This window comes from Mesoplodon bidens (assembly GCF_964165515.1).
Source record: "Mesoplodon bidens genome assembly, contig: HAP1_SCAFFOLD_277, whole genome shotgun sequence".
Classification (NCBI taxonomy): domain Eukaryota; kingdom Metazoa; phylum Chordata; class Mammalia; order Artiodactyla; family Ziphiidae; genus Mesoplodon; species Mesoplodon bidens.
Genome location: NW_027671840.1, coordinates 139,646 through 158,508, shown reverse-complemented (window position 1 = coordinate 158,508; position 18,863 = coordinate 139,646). Strand labels below are relative to the sequence as shown.

The 18,863-nt window shown below is 42.0% G+C and overlaps 1 protein-coding gene across 1 annotated transcript in view; it reads right to left on the bottom strand.

The window, feature by feature from the left end:
• LOC308610958 (uncharacterized protein) overlaps positions 1-18,863 on the bottom strand; it is a gene marked incomplete at its 5' end in the record, with an annotated part of 84,613 nt that overhangs the window by 32,423 nt on the left and 33,327 nt on the right. The window contains 3 exons of the mRNA XM_081259926.1: positions 6,882-7,008; positions 8,891-8,936; positions 11,033-11,083. Of these exons, the coding sequence (XP_081116052.1) occupies positions 6,882-7,008; positions 8,891-8,936; positions 11,033-11,083 (224 nt within the window). The remainder of the gene's footprint in view (positions 1-6,881; positions 7,009-8,890; positions 8,937-11,032; positions 11,084-18,863) is intronic.

The following is an 18,863-nucleotide window of genomic DNA, read 5'->3' as shown; positions in this document are numbered from 1 at the left end:
AATATCCCTTTACAGATGATAGGATGCATTAACACACACACATACATGTTTGATAAAGGTATGTGATGTACCTACCTAAAATACATTAAACTGTTACATGCTTCTGTCATTAAGTTTAAGCCATCATTTTAACAGACCTGTCATTACATAAGTATCTTAAAATATAAAGACATTCCTATTGAATATTTCACTTTTACAAAATTTAGTAACATTGACATGCTACTCACCTTTTCTACTTGAATTTCCTAATTATAAGGTCCTATTCTGTGATTTCTATATCAAAGGGACGCACATTCTATGTTTTGATATGTACTCAGCAACTTCACTTTGAAAATCAATTTTTCAATCCACCGCTAGGAAAAAGTGTGCAAGTCAGTCATTGAATAAATATGTTTGATGAAATTACCAAATTTCAACAAATAATTTTTTTCTTTTTATCTCAGGCCAGAGAGGAGTAAGGAGATAGAGAACTTGACAAAAGTAATCTACTTCACACAGCCTCTTTTCTCTACTTAAGAAGTCCTGATGAAAGTAATGCTAAAACCCTTGGGAGACAATCACATCAAAACCTAGACGGAAATGTGGTGAGTAAGAAACCAACGATCAGTTCATTTACTAAGAAATGTTTGTCCTCTGTCACTGTCATTAGGAACTCTTTCTGACACTTAAACCTCTGCCTTGACGTTCTTGAAAAAAGGGTCAACAGTATGCTTTCTGTATTGCAAGATGAACAATCCATTTTCAGTAAGTCTATACTGTCACAAAAGATAACCAAATTTGTACTGTATAAGGTTCACAGAATATTAGATAGACAAAGTCCAAGATAAGATCCAACTTGAAGCGAGGCTGGGGGGAGACAAATGGAGCTCATCATAACAGGACGATGCCACATTAATATTACAAATTGCAATACTGAGTGGTTTTCTAACACTTCAAATTTTTGTCTCCCTGAATTACTTTTAAGGCCAGATTTAGGTTAACTCCTCTGAATACAAATTTTTATGAAATTTTGGAGGGGATTGCAACATAATTTTCAAAAAGTTTTTCCTCGTTCATTAACTGAACAAATATCGAGCACCTACAAAGTAGCTGACAATGTTCAGACTGTAGATTCAGAACAAATGTCGCTGCATTCGTGGAATTTACGTTGTAATGGGCATAAATTTTGGCATGTTCATCATACTTTTGTACAAGGCCTGCTAAAACTCACACTAAGGCTTCTCCCCTAATATTTAATAGAGGTCAAAGTTCAAACTTACTACACCATTTACCAGAGTTCTCTGCCGTGTGGCCTCCTGGCTACTGGGACATGTTGAGCTATGGCTGAAACACCGACTTTAATGAAACAAATGATTTTTTTTTCTTCTGAACTTGATGACTGGAAGAATTCACATGACACCTGAGTTGTTTCTGTCTCTGTTTTCATCATTTTATGGAACTTTTTTCGTGTGTGGGCTCTCTGATGGTCTTACCACTCCTATCACTTTTATAGGATTTATCAGCAGCATGGATTCTGTGATGAACTGTCAGATTGGAGCGCCAACTGAAGCTCTTCCCACAGGTCTCACACGTGTAAGGCTTCTCCCCCGTGTGCACTCTTTGATGGGACTGTAGCTGTGAAGGCCGACTGAAGACCTTACTGCATCTGTCACATCTGTACGGCTTCTCTCCAGTGTGGACGCTCTGATGAAGCTGAAGACTTGAGGCCTGAATGAAGTGCTTCCCACACTCCCCACACTTACATGGTTTCTCTCCTGTGTGGACCCCCTGATGCATGTCGAGGTTCAGGCTCCGCTTGAAGCCCTTCCCACACTCCTCACATTTGTATGGCTTTTCTCCAGTGTGGACTTTTTGATGGGCTTGAAGGTGTGAACTCCGACCAAAGCTCTTCCCACACTCTTCACAGTTGAATGGTTTTTCTCTGCTGTGGACTCTCTCATGGGCCAGAAGATTTGAGGCCTGCCTGAAGACTTTCCCACACTCCTCACAATTATACGGTTTCTCTCCGGTGTGGATTCTGCAATGAATTTTAAGATCTGCTCTACGACTGAATCCCTTCCCACACTCTTCACATTTGTATGGTTTCTCACCGGTATGGATCAGCTGGTGGATCTGAAGTCGTGAACTCTGATTGAAGCCCTGCCCACACTCCTCACACTTGTAAGGTTTCTCTACACTGTGGGCCTTCTGATGGATTTGAAGATATGAACTCTGACTGAAGCCCTTCCCACATACCTCACATTTATAGGGCTTCTCCCCTGGGTGGACAACCAGATGAACTTGATAATGGGAGTTCCTCCTGAAGCTCTTCCCACACTCATTACATTTGTATGGTTTCTCTCCTGTATGGACTCTTTGATGTGCCTGAAGGTTTGAACTCAGAGTAAAGCCTTTACCACACACATTACATATGTATGATTTCTCTCCAGTGTGGACTCCCTGACGGGCCTCAAGACTTGAAGGCCGACTAAAGCCTTTCCCACATTCCTCACATTTGTAGGGCTTTTCTCCTGTGTGGACCCTCTGATGAATGTATAGATTTGAGCTACAAATGAAGCCCTTCCCACACTCCTCACATTTGTATGGTTTCTCTCCCGTATGGACTCTCTGATGGGACTGAAGGTGTGAATTCCGACTGAAGCTCTTATCACATGTGTCACATTTGAATGGTTTCTCCCCAGTGTGGACTCTCTGATGGTCCTGAAGGTGAGAGGCCTGACTGAAGGCCCTCCCACACTCCTCACAATTATAAGGTTTCTCTCCCGTGTGGACTTTACAATGAATAGTAAGTGCTGACCTACGACTGAAGCCTTTCCCACATTCCCCACATTTGAATGGTTTCTCTACAGTGTGGACTTTCTGAGGAGTCTGCAGCTGTGAGCTCTGACTGAACTCCTTGCCACACTCATCACACTCACTGTGTTTTCCTCCCACGTGAACTCTCTGATGAATATGAAGAACCGAGCTGTAACGGAAGCCTTTTCCACACTCACTGCACATGAGACTTCTCTTTTGAGTGTAATTGCTGGTGAAGATCAAAGGTGGAGAGATCGGTGAAGGTTTCTTTACATTCATCACACTGGTAAGGATTTTGTCCTGTGTGAATCATAGTATTCTGATCCAGTGTTGAAACCCTCGTGCTATCTTTTCTATAATCGCTGTAGCCGTAAGATTTTTGACCCTTGTGTACTCCATGAGCATCAAGGTGATGTGAAATCCAACTGATGGTGTCAACATCCTCTTTACACTGACACAGTTTATTTTTCATGGAAATTTGCTGGTGTCTATTCTGATAATTCTGGGACTCAGCCAATGAAGTTTTCCTCCAAGAATCCTGGGCTCTCAAAGTTGCAAACCTTGGATTTCCAGTACTACTGGGATCACCTGCTTTATCATTTAATATACGGTTCTCATCTTCAGAAATTTGAATAGAGTCCTGCCCCAATCTGACAGGGGGAATCACCTTGTTTGTGGAACTGACAACTATTTATCATGGAGTCTTGGCATCTGGTTAAGTCATTTGCAATTTGTTGCCAGATTTGCCAGCAGGAAAGCTCTTCACGTGATCCTCTGTCTTGAACGGCCCTCAACTCACTTTGATTGTTTTCTTCTATATGGACAGAGAATTCAGAGATGTGGACACGTGAAAGCTTTGTTCAAAGATTCAAGATTTTACACTTAAGACACAGTATGAGACTTTAATGAACCTCAGGATGGTTCAGCTGATCTTTCGCACGACAAATGAAGTTCTCTGGTTTATATACTAACAGAAACCAAGAGATGGTCTGTTAAACTCCCAAATACTTAGCATTAATGAAACCCATTTAAAACCAAATGACTACTCTGACATACTATTTAAATCATCTTTCAAAAATTACATGTCATTCCTACCATAACACAGTATCAATAAAGACAAGCATTTTGCTGTGCTCACAGCTTTAACAGTGCCTAGCAGTTAGTCAGGGCTCAAGAAATGCATGCACAGGTGAACTCAGTTTGATTTCTAGGATTCTCTACAATTCTGAATCCCAGGTTAAGTTTGAACCAAGTCAGAGAAGCGAAACAGCTTTTACACGTCAGGTATCAGATACAGGAAAAGGACTGGAAAGTACAGTTTTGCTTAAGTTGAAAGGCTGCACCCGAGGCGGCAGCACACCAAGGGGGTTAGTGCTGAGGAGGATATGAAAGGTGCTAAAAACCGGGACTTCCCCGGTGGCACAGTGGTTAATGATCTGCCTGCCAGTGCAGGGGACACAGGTTCGAGCCCCGGTCCGGAAAGATCCCACATGCCGCAGAGCAACTAAGCCCGTGAGCCACAACTACTGAGCCCACGTGCCACAACTACTGAAGCCCGCGTTCCTAGAGACCGTGCTCTGAAACAAGAGAAGCCACTGCAATGAGAAGCCTGCGCACCACAACGAAGAGCTGCTCCCACTCACCACAACTAGAGAAAAGCCCATATGCAGCAACGAAGACCCAATGCAACCAAAAATTAATTAATTTTAAAAAAGGGTCTAAGAATCAGTGGGGTTAAAAAAAAGCATAAAGACCTATGCACTGGATCCTTCTGAGGCATTTGTGCTGCCTAATATGTTCCTCCACTCCCCCTGCCAATCAGGAGTCAAAATTTAGAGGCTAGGGAAGAATGCTGTCTCTTTAAAAACAGCATGGAAAATTTTTGGACACAGATACATTGGTCTTTAACAAGAATGAGTTCCAAAGTGAAGAATGGGGTTTATGAGTGAGCTGGGAATAACTTCCATAGCCTGTGATAAGTATTGAGAAGAAACAGACTAGAAACTATTAAAGAATGATCAAAGCACCCAAGGTGACATTATCTAAAATGCCTTCTACAAGATACATACAAATGCACACACACACACACAAAATGTTTGTAGAGCTAACAAAGATCGATTTCTTATTAGTGAGGTGGGCTTTGGAGGAGGCAAATGGGACGCAGCGGGGCAAATCTTTTAAGGGAAAGGCTAACTCACCAGCTGCCTGTTTTCTGAGACCTGTTCTCCCCTGGTATAAGGGATAAGGAAACAGAAATTTCTTTCCTTCTATGGGAGGGTTACCTAAGAAGTAGACATAAGAATCCTCATTCAAAACAGTATTTCCTCCCCAAATGAATTTGCTCTGCTACTAAGAGCTCAAGGAAAGTCACAGGGAAAGCATTTTACTCAGTTTGGTTATAATTACAGGTTCTATACATATTTTTTGTGCAAGTTGATGAGGGCCAACTTGTACAGAAAGGCAAACACACACATACACACATCATGGGCACCTGAGAAGTTAGAATTAGGCTAGGAATTCATTTGAAGACAAAAAAACATTTAGCAATATCCCTTATTCACTCGGATTTGTTCACCGCCTACTAGCTATTTTCATGGAAGGCTAATTTCTCTATCCATTAACTCATTCGTTTATTCAAGAAATATTTAAGAGTTCCTGTCATGTACCAAGACTATGCTAAGCACTGAGGCTAGTGAGCAATAAACATATAACAGACCAAATTCCTCCTGCACTCCTGGATTACCCTCCAGTGGAAGAAAGAGAGGCGAGAAACAGGTGAACAAAATGTACATGAGTGAAACGCTTAGAGACAAAACAAGGCAGGGCAGAGAGAGTAAGAAAGAGAGGACTGTATTTCCCATAGGGTGGTCAGAGGACAGCCACCTCCTCATCTTTAAGGTGACTGACTGAAAGAAGTAGAGGCCTAAAAGATTACAGGTGAAAGAGCATTCCAGGCAGAGAGAAGGACAAGGAAAAGGCTCTGTGGCAGAAGCATCCTTTGCAGGTCTGGAAAAGATAGGGTAAGAGGGAGGAGAGGTGGTGTATTCAGGGAGGTGGTGGAGAACGAACAGCAGCCCACAGAAGGCTCTAGAAGCCACTTTAAGTGGTTTTTATTCTAAGTAAAAGAAGCCACAAGAGAATTTTGAAACAAGAACATAACCTGACTTAAAGTTACAAAAGATCACTTTGCCACCTAAAGAACAAACTGTGGGAGGAGAAGGGTGGCAACAGGTGACCAGTACAAAGACTATGCAATAATCCTGGAAAGAGATTTCCAACTGGGACCAGGTGATGGACAGCACAGGGCTGGTGAGAAGCAAAACAGATAGACAGCTAACCACAGGAACTCACGACTGCTTGGTTCTCACCTAAATTTCTATCTGCGTTGCTGAATTCATCAACCAAAGCCTCTCTTCTCTTTCTATATGTTTTGTATCTCGTTTGAAGAATGAGAACATGCAAAGTCACAAGTTAACATGAACGGGCTAGAGCGAAAGTTTACTAGAAATTTGAGTTCCAACTGCATATTCAAGGTATTGAAAGCTGTGTTTTTCAAACTTTGTATCACGACCCACTGAAGAAACAGCATTTATTTCACAACCTAGATACACAGGTAGAAAAGTATACATTACTAAAACGAAGCTTGAATGACCTATATCTAACCAATGTCTCTTTTCATGAAATCTGTTCCCACTGGCTCTCACACCACTCATGCCATCGCCCAGAGTTTCTGCTGCAATGTGTTGTACTCTTCCTAAGAAACTCTGATATTTTCTATACTATTTTATTTCATTAAAAAATCACACGTAGGGCTCAATAAATTGGCTTTATGATCCACTAATGGCAGGGAGGGAAATCTGAAAAAGAATACACAAGGTACAGCAAGATACTGTCGATTTACAGTTCTTTTACAGAATAATTGAAAAGGACCTGAAACACACTGTTTGGAAAGACCAGAGGCATCCTCTCGTGTCCCACAGGAATTGCAAAAGTCTGGTCCCCAAACTCAGGGAACCACCTCAAGAGGCCCAAAGCCTTGAAACACCAAGGTCACAAAGACACTCGCAGAGAAAGGCTGTCCTCACCCACTGAGACCAGGTTCCGGAAGTTTTCCACCATCACATCCTGGTACAGCTTCCTCTGGGCCGAGTCCAGCAGCCCCAGCTCCTCCTCTGTGAAGGCCACGGCCACGTCCTTGAAGGTCACCGCCTCCTACGACAAACACCACCACCTCAATCTTATACCCAGTGGCCAGTGGAAGAGGGGCAGCCCCGAGGAGACGAGGAGGATGGGAAGTTGCTCCGGCTCCTGTGAGGTGTGCAGACTTCCCAGCACCCCCTCCTTCCATCCTGCCAATGCCACACACTGACTTTCCTCAGCCTCACCGGACGTGCAGCTATGAAAGAGAAAGCTTTGTGTATTTACCTGGGGCTCTCAGACAACTCATAAGTAAACTCCCTAGAATTCTAACCCCTGGATCCTGAACTAAAAAGCTTTCACTGTTTAATTATTATTGCCAAGTGCCCCAGAAACAGTTACCAATTTAGTCCTGGCAGTATTTGATGGCACCTGCTTTCTCATTGAGGTGGGAACCAGCTGAGAAGGAGTGTTATCTGTGGAAACTAACCAAAAGGCCATGCCAGGTCTCTGAATGAAAACTCTCTCTTTCCCCGTTTCTGTCTTTCGCTTGAATGCAATACTCTGACTCCAGACCCTTGGTTTTCTGGGTGAGTCTGAGTTGGTTCCTCCTTTTTTCACAACCCCTATTCTTTATATTTAAAACAAAGATGAAACCAAGCACCTCTTTATACAACTGTTCTGAGCTGTCTATGCAGTGACAAGTGCTTTAAGTACCACTGGACTTTTTAAACTAAGGTCATGTATTACTCTGATTAGAAAAAAATAGAAGATGGAAAAAGAAACAAACCAGTAAATAAAATACACAAAGGGTCTGACTCAAGCATGGGGAAGACTGAATCTAACTCTGGTCGTGAGAAAACTTCTAACCATACATTATTTTTTCTGCGTGAAGCAGCAGTTTGATCCTGCTGTGCTCTGCCGTATTTGGATATTCTACCAAAAAACATCCAAGGCACCACATGGAAAACATACCTCTTAAATTCTGAATACCTAAACCTACTATGTTAAGGGCAAAAAGGGGCAATATTCTTCAGAACAGATATTTTGAGAACAAGGTTAAATCAGGAACACTGTCACTGTAGTGCTCCGAAAACAGGAGAAGTCTTTCAACTCAATGTCTGTGAATAAAGAATAGTTTAAAAAATAGGTGCAGGGCTTCCCTGGTGGCGCAGTGGTCGAGAGTCCGCCTGCCGATGCAGGGGACACGGGTTCGTGCCCCGGTCCGGGAAGATCCCACATGCCGCAGAGCAGCTGGGCCCGTGAGCCGTGGCCGCTGAGCCTGCGCCTCCGGAGCCTGTGCCCCGCAACGGGAGAGGCCACAACAGTGAGAGGCCCGCATACCGGGGAAAAAAAAAAAAAATAGGTGCCTAAGTTTGCAGGAACATGATAAAGCAATTAAAAGTGAATGTTAGCTAGTATTAAATGAAAAAAACAATTTAAAACTGTATCTATGTTATAAATACAAATACACATCCATGAATACATATGATGAAGAGATTACAGAAATATAAAAGCAGCTAATTTGTAAGCAGGTAAGCAGTAGACTGGAAGATGTCCTTCATTTCCCTTAATTTTTCTTTTACTTGTAAAATAAAAAAATGATGAAATAAAACAAAAATTAAAACCGAAACCAATTAAATTTAACAGGAATTTTAAAAAAAGCACACATGGCACACTCAGGTCCTCATATGCTTAGACTCTCCTTGAAAGAGAAAACCCATATGGAACTATACCCAATATTTCGTAATAACCTATAAGGGAAAAGAATCTGAAAATATATGTATATATATGTATAACTGAATCACTTTCCTGTACACCTGAAATTAATACATTGTAAATCAACTATACTCCAATCAAAAAAAAAAAAGAAAAAGAAAAAAGAAGAGGAAAACCTGTGTCCAACCTGAGTACAAAAATGGCGTTTTTAACAGCAAGAAAGGCAAGCTCTACTCACCTGGAATGTGCTCATTTTCTCTCTCCTTCTGGGGCAGTGCAGAGTCCTAGCAAGACAGACAGGGAAAGAAGAAGTCAAACTGGAAACTGGTTTAAAGAAAAAGAAGTCACTAACCCACGTGGTGCTCATTGTGAATTACCAAGGCTCCCAGTCCTCGGGGTGGCTACAGCTGATTATGCTTGATGAGCAGAGCCCCACGCAGATACCAGATGCCCCCGTGAACCCCCTCAGTGGCTGTGTGAGGAATGACCTGCCCATTCATACACAGTGGCCCCCTCACAGTGTGCCTGCAGCTTCCACAGGGGTCATTCTTATTCTGGGTATGGTGTAAACAGAGACCATGTAAGTCAGAGTAGGTTTTGGAGTCAATAGGCATGGGCTCTGATCAGGCTACGCCATTCACTAGCAGTGTCACCCTGGGCAAATTATGCACATCCCTTCGCCTCAGTTCTGTCCTCTGCCAGTAGGGGAGAACACGGGCATCCACCTCGTGAGATCGTCATAAGGTAGGAAGCTCTGAGAACACCACTGTCAGGGTTTCTTATTTCTTAGCAACTGCGGTAAAGCAGATGATATTTTAGTTAGAAATTATCCTTAGAGATGTGATTTCTACCAACAGAAGACTGTCAGACATGTGGAGGTCATATGTTGTTGCCCTGTTATGTGAGAGTCTTTAGACTTCTGAAAATCTCTGCTTGTCTTCCTAAAGATTTTGTGACTGCAACAATAATATTTAAATTGACACGGACAACTTTTTACAAAAGGTATAAAAATACGTTAAGTTTCTTTTTAAACAGGAAGTACCCTTTTGACAATTATGCACAGAGGTAAAGAGAACTAATAAAAGCCAGGATTCTGCAACAACAATAAAAAATAGTTTGACAGTCCATACCTAATTCAAATGAAAAAAGACAGGAATCTGAATTGTAATTATATCATCATAAATATAGGAAAGTTTAAGAAATAAATGGGAGACTTCCCTGGTGGTGCAGTGGATAAGACTCCACATTCCCAATGCAGGGGGCCCGGGTTCGATCTAGTACAAAAGATGGCAATGATTCCACTCCCCAAAGCTTGGGAGAGAGACATCTTCACAACTTCTAACGACCTCCATTTTGACTCTACACTTGCTAGCTGTCTTCTGCTCAATTCAGGATTCTGAAAGGGGCCCTGACAGTTGACAATAATTAGTGGGGGAATAAAATCATTGGACTAAGTAGGGCTTTGGTGAATCCAGCTCAGTTTTATCTGTGACATCCAGCAGGGTCAATTTCCTCGGCCTCAGTTTCCAGAAAAGACCCTCTCTTGAGCTTCTCGAATTTTCACGTGCATGTGAATTACTGCGGGATCTTGTTGGAATGCAGCCTCCTGGGCCCCCTACGCAGAAATTATAAATCAGAAGGTCTCGAATGGGGCTCAAGGCTGGGCATTTCTATCCAAGTGATGCCAATGCCGCTGGTTTGTGGACCACAATTTGAGTAGCACTGCAGTGTAACATCAGTCCCACAAAAAACAGCCTCCACTACACAGAAACATACACAAAGAGTAACCAGACAAAAAGGCACTAAAACATTAACAACTGCTATCTTTACATCCTAAAGTTATAGATAATTAAAATTTTTCTTTATGTATATATCTGCATTTTTCCATAACGATTATGCTGCTTCTATGATATACATATTATTTGAAATAAAATAAATGACCCAGTTGAGAAAACTATCTTAAAAACTCATAAAATAGCCTAAACCTTGCTCTCAAGGTCCCCACAATTAAGTCCCAACCTACTTTCATGATATGATTCTAGCCAGTACCCTATGCTCAAAGAGAATATACCAAAGGGATTAGCAAACTCAGCTGCTGGACTCAAACTGCCTGGGTCCCAACCCCAGCTCTGCCTCCTACCATCGGGGTGAGGATGGGCCAACAGGGTTGTGTTCCCTGCCCCCAGCTCCTCAGCCTTAAAGTAGAGAAAACAGCAGTACCAATTCACAGAGCCACTGCCTGATGGAAATGTGGTCATGTGCATAAAGCTTTTAGAATGGAAATTAGTGACCAAGGCTCAGTTATCATCGTTACCCATGTCCCATACGTTCTACAATTTATAGGAATATCTTAAGTAGAAGAATGCCAAGTCCTACTCACGTGGGGCTCTGTTGCCTCTTCCTCCGTGCAGTGCTTTTTGAGAAGCCAGGGCTGGGGAAGGAAAGGAGACTGTGAAATACCAGGGCTGTTGTTTCCATCCCCACTAATTCATACCGCACCCCCTTCCGCCCCCGTACCAGCTAGAAGTCCTCTCCTTCCAAAACAGGCCAGGAGTCCAGGACAATTCAGCTTCCTGGGCTCACAGAATCCCGCTGCGAAATGGGTGCCTCCCGAATTAGCGTAGTATTAATACCAACAACGTATCAGGCAGTTGTAGACCTTTTACTTGTGCTATCTCGTTTCTTCTCACAACACTATGTTAACAAGGCATTCCTTTTTCCCCCCTTTTACCGAACAGCAACGGAGGCACAGAGGAGTTAAGCAACTCACCCAGTGTGACGCCGTATGAAGCGGTAGGGCTAGCTCATAGGTGGGGGACGGGGTCAGGTTAGGGGTGAAGAAAACCGGGGAGACCCTCAAACCCCAGGAGGCACGACCTGAGCCCACCCCATCCCGGGTACGTTACCAAACGCAAAGAAGCTCCGCCCGCGGGACGTACATCACCACTCCAGGCCCTCAAACCTCCGCTTTTAGCCGCCCCTCCTCTTTCTCCCCAAATGAAAGGTCTGCAAACGTTGGCCCCAGGCGCATGTCGGGGAAGCTTGAATGGGTCGTGAAGAGCGGACCTGAAACACCGCCATCACGCAAAACATGGCTGCTACGTGTCCTCCTGGGGCGGAAGTGCCTGCGACTAACCCGGAACTCCTGGACCACATTTCCCAGAATTCCGCGGGCAAACCTTTACAGCGAGGCGTTACTGTAGCTGCAGTATATGGGACTACACGAGTTTACGAGCTCTGGACTACATGTCCCAGAATGCAAGGGTGGGTGCGGGGGTGTCTACCGGCACCAGCTCTGGACTACATGTTTTCACTCTGGTTTTCACTTTCCGGAATCCCTGAGAAGGTCTCGGGCAGTCTTGCCGTTCTACTGTGTAGGCTTCAGAAGAGTGTAGATTCTGTTCATTGAAAGGCGTACAAACTCAGTAGAATTTTGGACGTCTTCAAGAGGCTAAGCGACATAAAAGCATTACCAGCCACGAAGGCTTCCTGGTAAACCCCAAAGAGTTTCACCATTGGAATAAGGGGAGAAGGAAACTGGGCTTTCTTTGGCAGGGACTGAAGCCAAACGCCAAAACACCTCATTCCCTGAGATTGTGTAAAGGTGAACGTGTTTTGTTAGCATCTTACAACCCGTGCAGAAGCAAGGGAAAATCCTTTCTAGAGACAGACATCAACATCCTAGGTCTCAAGTTATTTCTGTAATTATAAAATCTGTGACATTGCTATTTGACCAAGTGAACTTTAAGGGGAAGGAAAAAGCATTACTTGACATACGGAGGGACACTTCACAGTCATAAAAGTTTCCAATTATCAGAAACTAATAACTTCAGCTGATACTTTATAAAGCAAAAATTGACAGAACCATGAAGAGAAACATTCAAATTCATAATTGGATCTGGAGATTTGAACACATACATAGAGGGAAATGTTGAACCTTAAAAGCATATATTAAAGTAGAAAGGGGGGCTTCCCTGGTGGCGCAGTGGTTGAGAGTCCGCCTGCCGATGCAGGGGACACGGGTTCGTGCCCTGGTCCGGGAAGATCCCACATGCCGCAGAGCGGCTGGGCCCGTGAGCCATGGCCGCTGAGCCTGCGCGTCCGGAGCCTGTGCTCCGCAACGGGAGAGGCCACAACAGTGAGAGGCCCGCGTACAGCAAGGAAAACAAAAACAAAAAAAAAAACAAAACAAAAAAAAAACAAAGTAGAAAGGAAGTTGAAAATTGATTCAGAAAACATCCATTTCAGGAAGTTAATAAATGAATAATAAAACTGAAGAAGGCAGATGGAAAAATATAAGATCAGATTAATGAAATACAAAATAAAGTAGATCCCACACACACCCACAAAACAGAAATTAAAGAAAAAAACAAAACAAACAAAAAAAGATCATCCATAGTATAAACAAAGATTTTTTCAAAAATTTGTTCCAAATTCTTTCAGGAAAATATCCTCCAAGAACTATTCCTGACTTAAGCCAACATAGCACACAGGATTTCTTTCCACTACAAGTAAAGTGAAATCTTGGATATAGCATGATGAAATACGGTAACATGATTAAGTTTTATTTATTCACCTCCTGTTCCCTGTGGCACCCTCCACTCCCTTCTCTACCCCGTAAGCTACCATTCTAATTTGTTTGATGTGTTTTCTTTTGGGTGTGTTCTTGTGCACAATGTGCACTTGTGTATATTTTCGATTCATATAAATAATATTGTGTCATAAAATTCATTCTGGTGTTTATTTCCTTCATTCAGGAGTATATTTTTAAGATTCACCCATCCGGGCTTCCCTGGTGGCACAGTGGTTGAGAGTCTGCCTGCCGATGCAGGGGACGCGGGTTCATGCCCCAGTCTGGGAAAATCCCACATGCCGTGGAGCGGCTGGGCCCGTGAGCCATGGCTGCTGAGCCTGCACGTCCGGAGCCTGTGCTCCGCAGCGGGAGAGGCCACAACAGTGAGAGGCCCACGTACCGCAGAAAAACAAACAAACAAAAAAAAACATTCACCCATCTATCTAATTTGTTTCATAGAGTTCCATTTTCTGCACCCACATTTTACCTGTACTCTTCCAACTGCCATGCCAATGACAATAAAGTAAACATCTTCTTACATTTGTTTATAGACGTATCTGAGAATTTCTTTGGAATACATACCCGAGTGAAATTATTTCATAGCAAATGTGTATACTTTAATAATATAGCCAGATTGACTTCCTGAAGGGCTACACCAGTCCAGATTACCAAAGAGTTGCACGTCAGGTTTTTGTGCAACCACTTACCTTCATTTGGACGACTCATCACCGTTTTGCTAGTGTATTAAGTGTATAGTAGTATCTTGTTTTAGTTAAATTTCTCTGATTTCTAATAAGTTTGATCTTTTATTCAAATGCTTGGTAGCTTCATCTATAAATGTCTACTTAAAACTTTTGCCCCATTTTCTAATGTGGATGCTATCTTTTTCTTCCTCATTTCTATTACATATTCTGATTATTAATACCTTTTCAGTTTTACCAATTACAAGTATCCTTTCCTAATTGGGCACGTGTTTCTAAAATTTTTCTATTGTGTTCTTCATGGAATAGAAATCTTTAATTATAAGATAATAAACCAATAATTTCTTAATATCTGTGCTTCTGAAACTCCTCAGGTGAAAAAATATATTTCTACCTTTTAAAAATTAACTTTCTAGACTTATCTTTCACATGTAGGTCCTTTAAATATTTTGGAGTCTATTTATGTACATTTTATTACATGGGATCCACTTTTATTTTTCTCCAAGAGAAATTCTTAAAAATAGTGATATTCATGGCTTGAAGATTCAATATTACAAAGATATCAGTAATCCTCAAAATGATCTATAGGCTCAGTCAAACCCCAATAAAAACACCAGCATTTTTTCCCCTTGGAAATTGATGAGATGTTTACAAATATTATGTGGGAAAGCAAAGAGCTACAAGAAGGGCTGGGGGCTTCCCTGGTGGCGCAGTGGTTGAGAATCTGCCTGCTAATGCAGGGGACACGGGTTTGAGCCCTGGTCTGGGAAGATCCCACATGCCACGGAGCAACTAGGCCCGTGAGCCACGTAGTGAGCCTGCGCGTCTGGAGCCTGTGCTCCCCAACAAGAGGCCGTGATAGTGAGGCCCACGCACCACGATGAAGAGTGGCCCCCGCTTGCCACAACTAAAGAAAGCCCTCGCACAGAAACGAAGACCCAACACAGCAAAAATAAATACATAAACTCCTACCCCCAACATCTAAAAAAACATAAAAATAAAAAATAAAAGAAGAGCTGGGACAATCTGAAAGAAGAATGAAAAGAAAGATATTAGTCACATTAAATCTTACTATAAATCTACAATATAAGATAGTCTGGTGTTCGCTCAAGGATAGACAAGATAATAGACATCAAAATCCATGTTGAAACAGACATTATAACAACGTGTAAAAAGAAAACACTGCAGGGAGTTCCCTGGTGGTCTAGTGGTAAGGATTTGGCGCTTTCACTGTGGTGACCCTGGTTCAATCCCTGGTCAGGGAACTGAGATCCTGCAAGCCACGCAGCACGGCCAAAAGAAAAAAGAAAGAAAAGAAAACACTGCAGCAGAGAGGGGAAAGAACTCTTGTTAATACAGTTGATCCTTGAACTAGGGTTCAAGGGGGTTAGGGGTGCCAACCCTCTGCTAAGCTGAAAATCCAAGTATAACTTATAGCCAGTCCTCTGTACGTACATGGTTTCTCCATAATCGGCAATTCTGCATCTGAGGATTGAACCAACCTTGGATCGTGAAGTAGTGCAGTATTTACTATTAAAAAAAATCCTCGTATAAGTGCACTTGTGTAGTTTAAACCCATGTTGTCCAAGGGTCAACTATTGGTTCTCAGTCAGCTGGATATCCATATGGGAAAAATATTAATCATTACTGCATAGGATATAAAAATATAAATTGCAGAAGATCTGCAGACTTAAATTTGAAAAGTAAACAATGATGCTTTAGGAAAGAAACGTAAGATAACAGCCTTTTTGCCTTGGAGTAGGAAGAATTTCTTAAGACCAAAAAAGTCACCAACTGTGAAAGAAAAAATTGAAAAATTGGACTATTTTAAAGTTAAGAAACACTGTAAACCCAAACGCAGCACTCTTGGGCCAAAAGTGAGAGATATTTTAAAAACATCTATGGAATAAAAGACTCAGATGCATCCCTCATGCCCATGCATTCTTCAAGGGTCAACTGTATCTACCAAAGTTGAACATATACCCTAGAACCCTTTGGCTCCACCCATAGAAATATCCCTCAAACAAGTGCACAAGGCACATTCTAGATTGCTCACATCACCACTAACTGTGATAGCCAAGAATGGGGAAGTACCCAATACCCACCAATAATGGGATTAATAAATAGATTTTGATATGTTTACACACTGCAATAATATCCACCAATGAAAATGAATCAAAGGTATCCACTCCCAACAATATGGATAAATGTCATGGATATACTGTGGAGCAAATGAAGCCAACACAAAATAGCACCTGTTACACGACTCCATTTATATCAAGTACAAAATAGGCTAAGTGAATCTACACCATTACAAATTAGTGGCTACCATATGGAAAGGAAGGTTACTAGAAAGAGCCAAAAAGGGATGCTTCTAGGGCTTGGGGTTTGTCCTGGTCCTCCAAGAACTAGACGGCAAAGTGCTGAGAAAGACTTTAATGAACAAATCTTTCATTAGGGAAAACATCGGAGAGGAAATGGCAGGGAGCTCTGGAAGGCTGGCGGAGCTATCAGCTCATAGTGCAAGTCTGACCCTGAGTGAAGATTTGGAAGAAAGATTTGGTAGATCATCCGAGACTGCCTTGTCATCCACGTAAACTCCTTCAAGGCTGTCAGAGTCCTTGAAAAAAGGTCACTGGACAGAGGAATCCTGGTCTCCAAGAAATGGCCTGCCTTAGGATCCCTGCTGTGCTGACTAGGAGCAATCAGGGGCAAGGCCGGCCTCCAGGCAAACCTGGTGATGGGTTTAAGAGCAGCAGCTGGGACCTTTGGCCAGTTATGCTCCCTGTGGTCATAACTGTGAAACAGGAGACTCTCAACGTGGATGCTTCCTTGCGATAAGATCTGGTTCTTTATTTCTGTCAGTAATAGTACTGAAGCAACGTTGCGTCCTTCTCAGTATAGCATACCCCAGAGATCTAAAACGTTCGTTTGTTCTGTTATTGATCATGTTCATCTCTTGGCTAAGGTAGTGTTCACCAAATTTATACCTACTGTATTTCTTGTTGTGATTAATACTTTGTGGAGAGATACTTTGGGTTTTGTAGCATCCTGCTCCTTGTAAACTTTCAACCAGTAGTTTTATAATTCATGGATTACTCTTGCCAGAACCTATCATTACTATGATGGTTGTAAATAAGGATTTTTACATTACATCATTCCTTCTATATATTTATGGTTTGGCATTCTATTATGAGAGCCCTTCCTTCCCTCCCTTCCTCTTTTTTTATTCATATTCTGTATGATAATTGTTTATTTTATGGCCAAATTGCTCAGATTTACCCCGTGTGAGTCTCTTCAAGCTGGATCTTTTTACACATCCCGCCACTCTTTCCTACTTTCTGGCACAGTAAATTTTCTCCAGGATCATTCTACACTTTCCTTGCTCCAGCCCTGAAATAGAAACGTGGATATACATGCTTATATACATCACATACACATGTGTGTGTTTGTATATCCTCACACTTCCATATCTACTTCTGTAAATACCTAGCATGTGCACTCACTCCCTCTCTCTCTCTACAGATGGGTGGACGGATGGATGGATGGATAGACAGATCTGTATAAATAACTTATGGTCAGACTTCCATATCCGTGGTTCCTCTGTATCTGCAATTCTGCAACCATGGGTTCAACCAACCACAGATCATGTAGTACTGTAGTAATTACTATTAAAAAAAACCCTGCATATAAGTGGACCTGCCCAGTTCAAAACCATATTGTTCAAGGGTCAACTGTAACTTGCTAAATAAAGCCCTTTAACCAACTATATTAAAAATACCACCATTGGTCTGCGTATGGAACGCCATCCAAACCTGCTTTGTCCTTACTGGTTCCACATCCAGAGGGTCCTCTGCTATTATGCTCAGTTCTCTCCCCTTGTGCATCTTTTCAACAAGAGCAACTTTTTTTTTTTACACCTCCACAATGTAGGTATATCCACTTTTGTTTCTAGCTCCAGGATTTTCCCTCTCCCTATTATGGATCTGTAGTTAAAGCACAGCATAAATAATAAAGCTTCAATTGTTGAAACTCATGAATTTTTCTGTGTATGCAAAATAATCTGAGAACTGTTTTGTTTTTGAAATTGGCTTCCGGAGTTCCTACCATAATTTTGATCTTATATGCCTTATGACAATATAGAACAATCATATAAGGTCTTAACTTGCTATTGCAGAGACTGCGCTCAACCTAGGTCCACAGAATGCTCTGATGTCATCATTGAGGTCACAGAATTCCACTGTGCGCCTGGCAACCTTGCAAACATAACAGCCCTGGTGAGCACTAGGCAGTACTGCTGGTTCACTAAGTGGTACAAGTTTTTCAGCCATTTAGGAGACTTGACTATTTTTATTTGTATTGAATCATTTCAACGGATTGCCCAAGAGCCAACAAGGGCCAACCTGTAGGGAAGAGGAGGAGTTGGACATCTCTTGAGGCATCTTCTAAGGGAGACTTCTAGTTGGTACCATGAAACGGCGACAAAAGAGGAAACATCTGGAAAATGAAGCTCCTAAGATCTTCACATTTGGGGCAGTTTTCATTTCAGCTGTGCTTCAAATTGCTGGCTGGAGACGGCCTGTTGGAAGGTGGCTGAAAGCAAGTAGCAATCCTTCGGGCAGCCTGGCCCTTCTCGACTGTCAGACATCTTCAGGGATATTCTAGGAAATGTTGTTTGTTCTAGAGAAGGGAGGGAAACAATCCAATTGTCCAATAATGCTTGAATGGAAAATAAATGATGCTATATGCATGTGATGAAATAATATCAAGCAGTCAAAAATCAAAGACCTAGATCTATATGGATTCACGTGGATAAATCTTGAAAACATAATATTGATTGAAAGAAAATAAGATCAAGAATGTTAGATTGTGATAACAGGTATGTAAGTATTTAAATATTTAAATCAATTCAACATATTGCTTCTATATATATATAG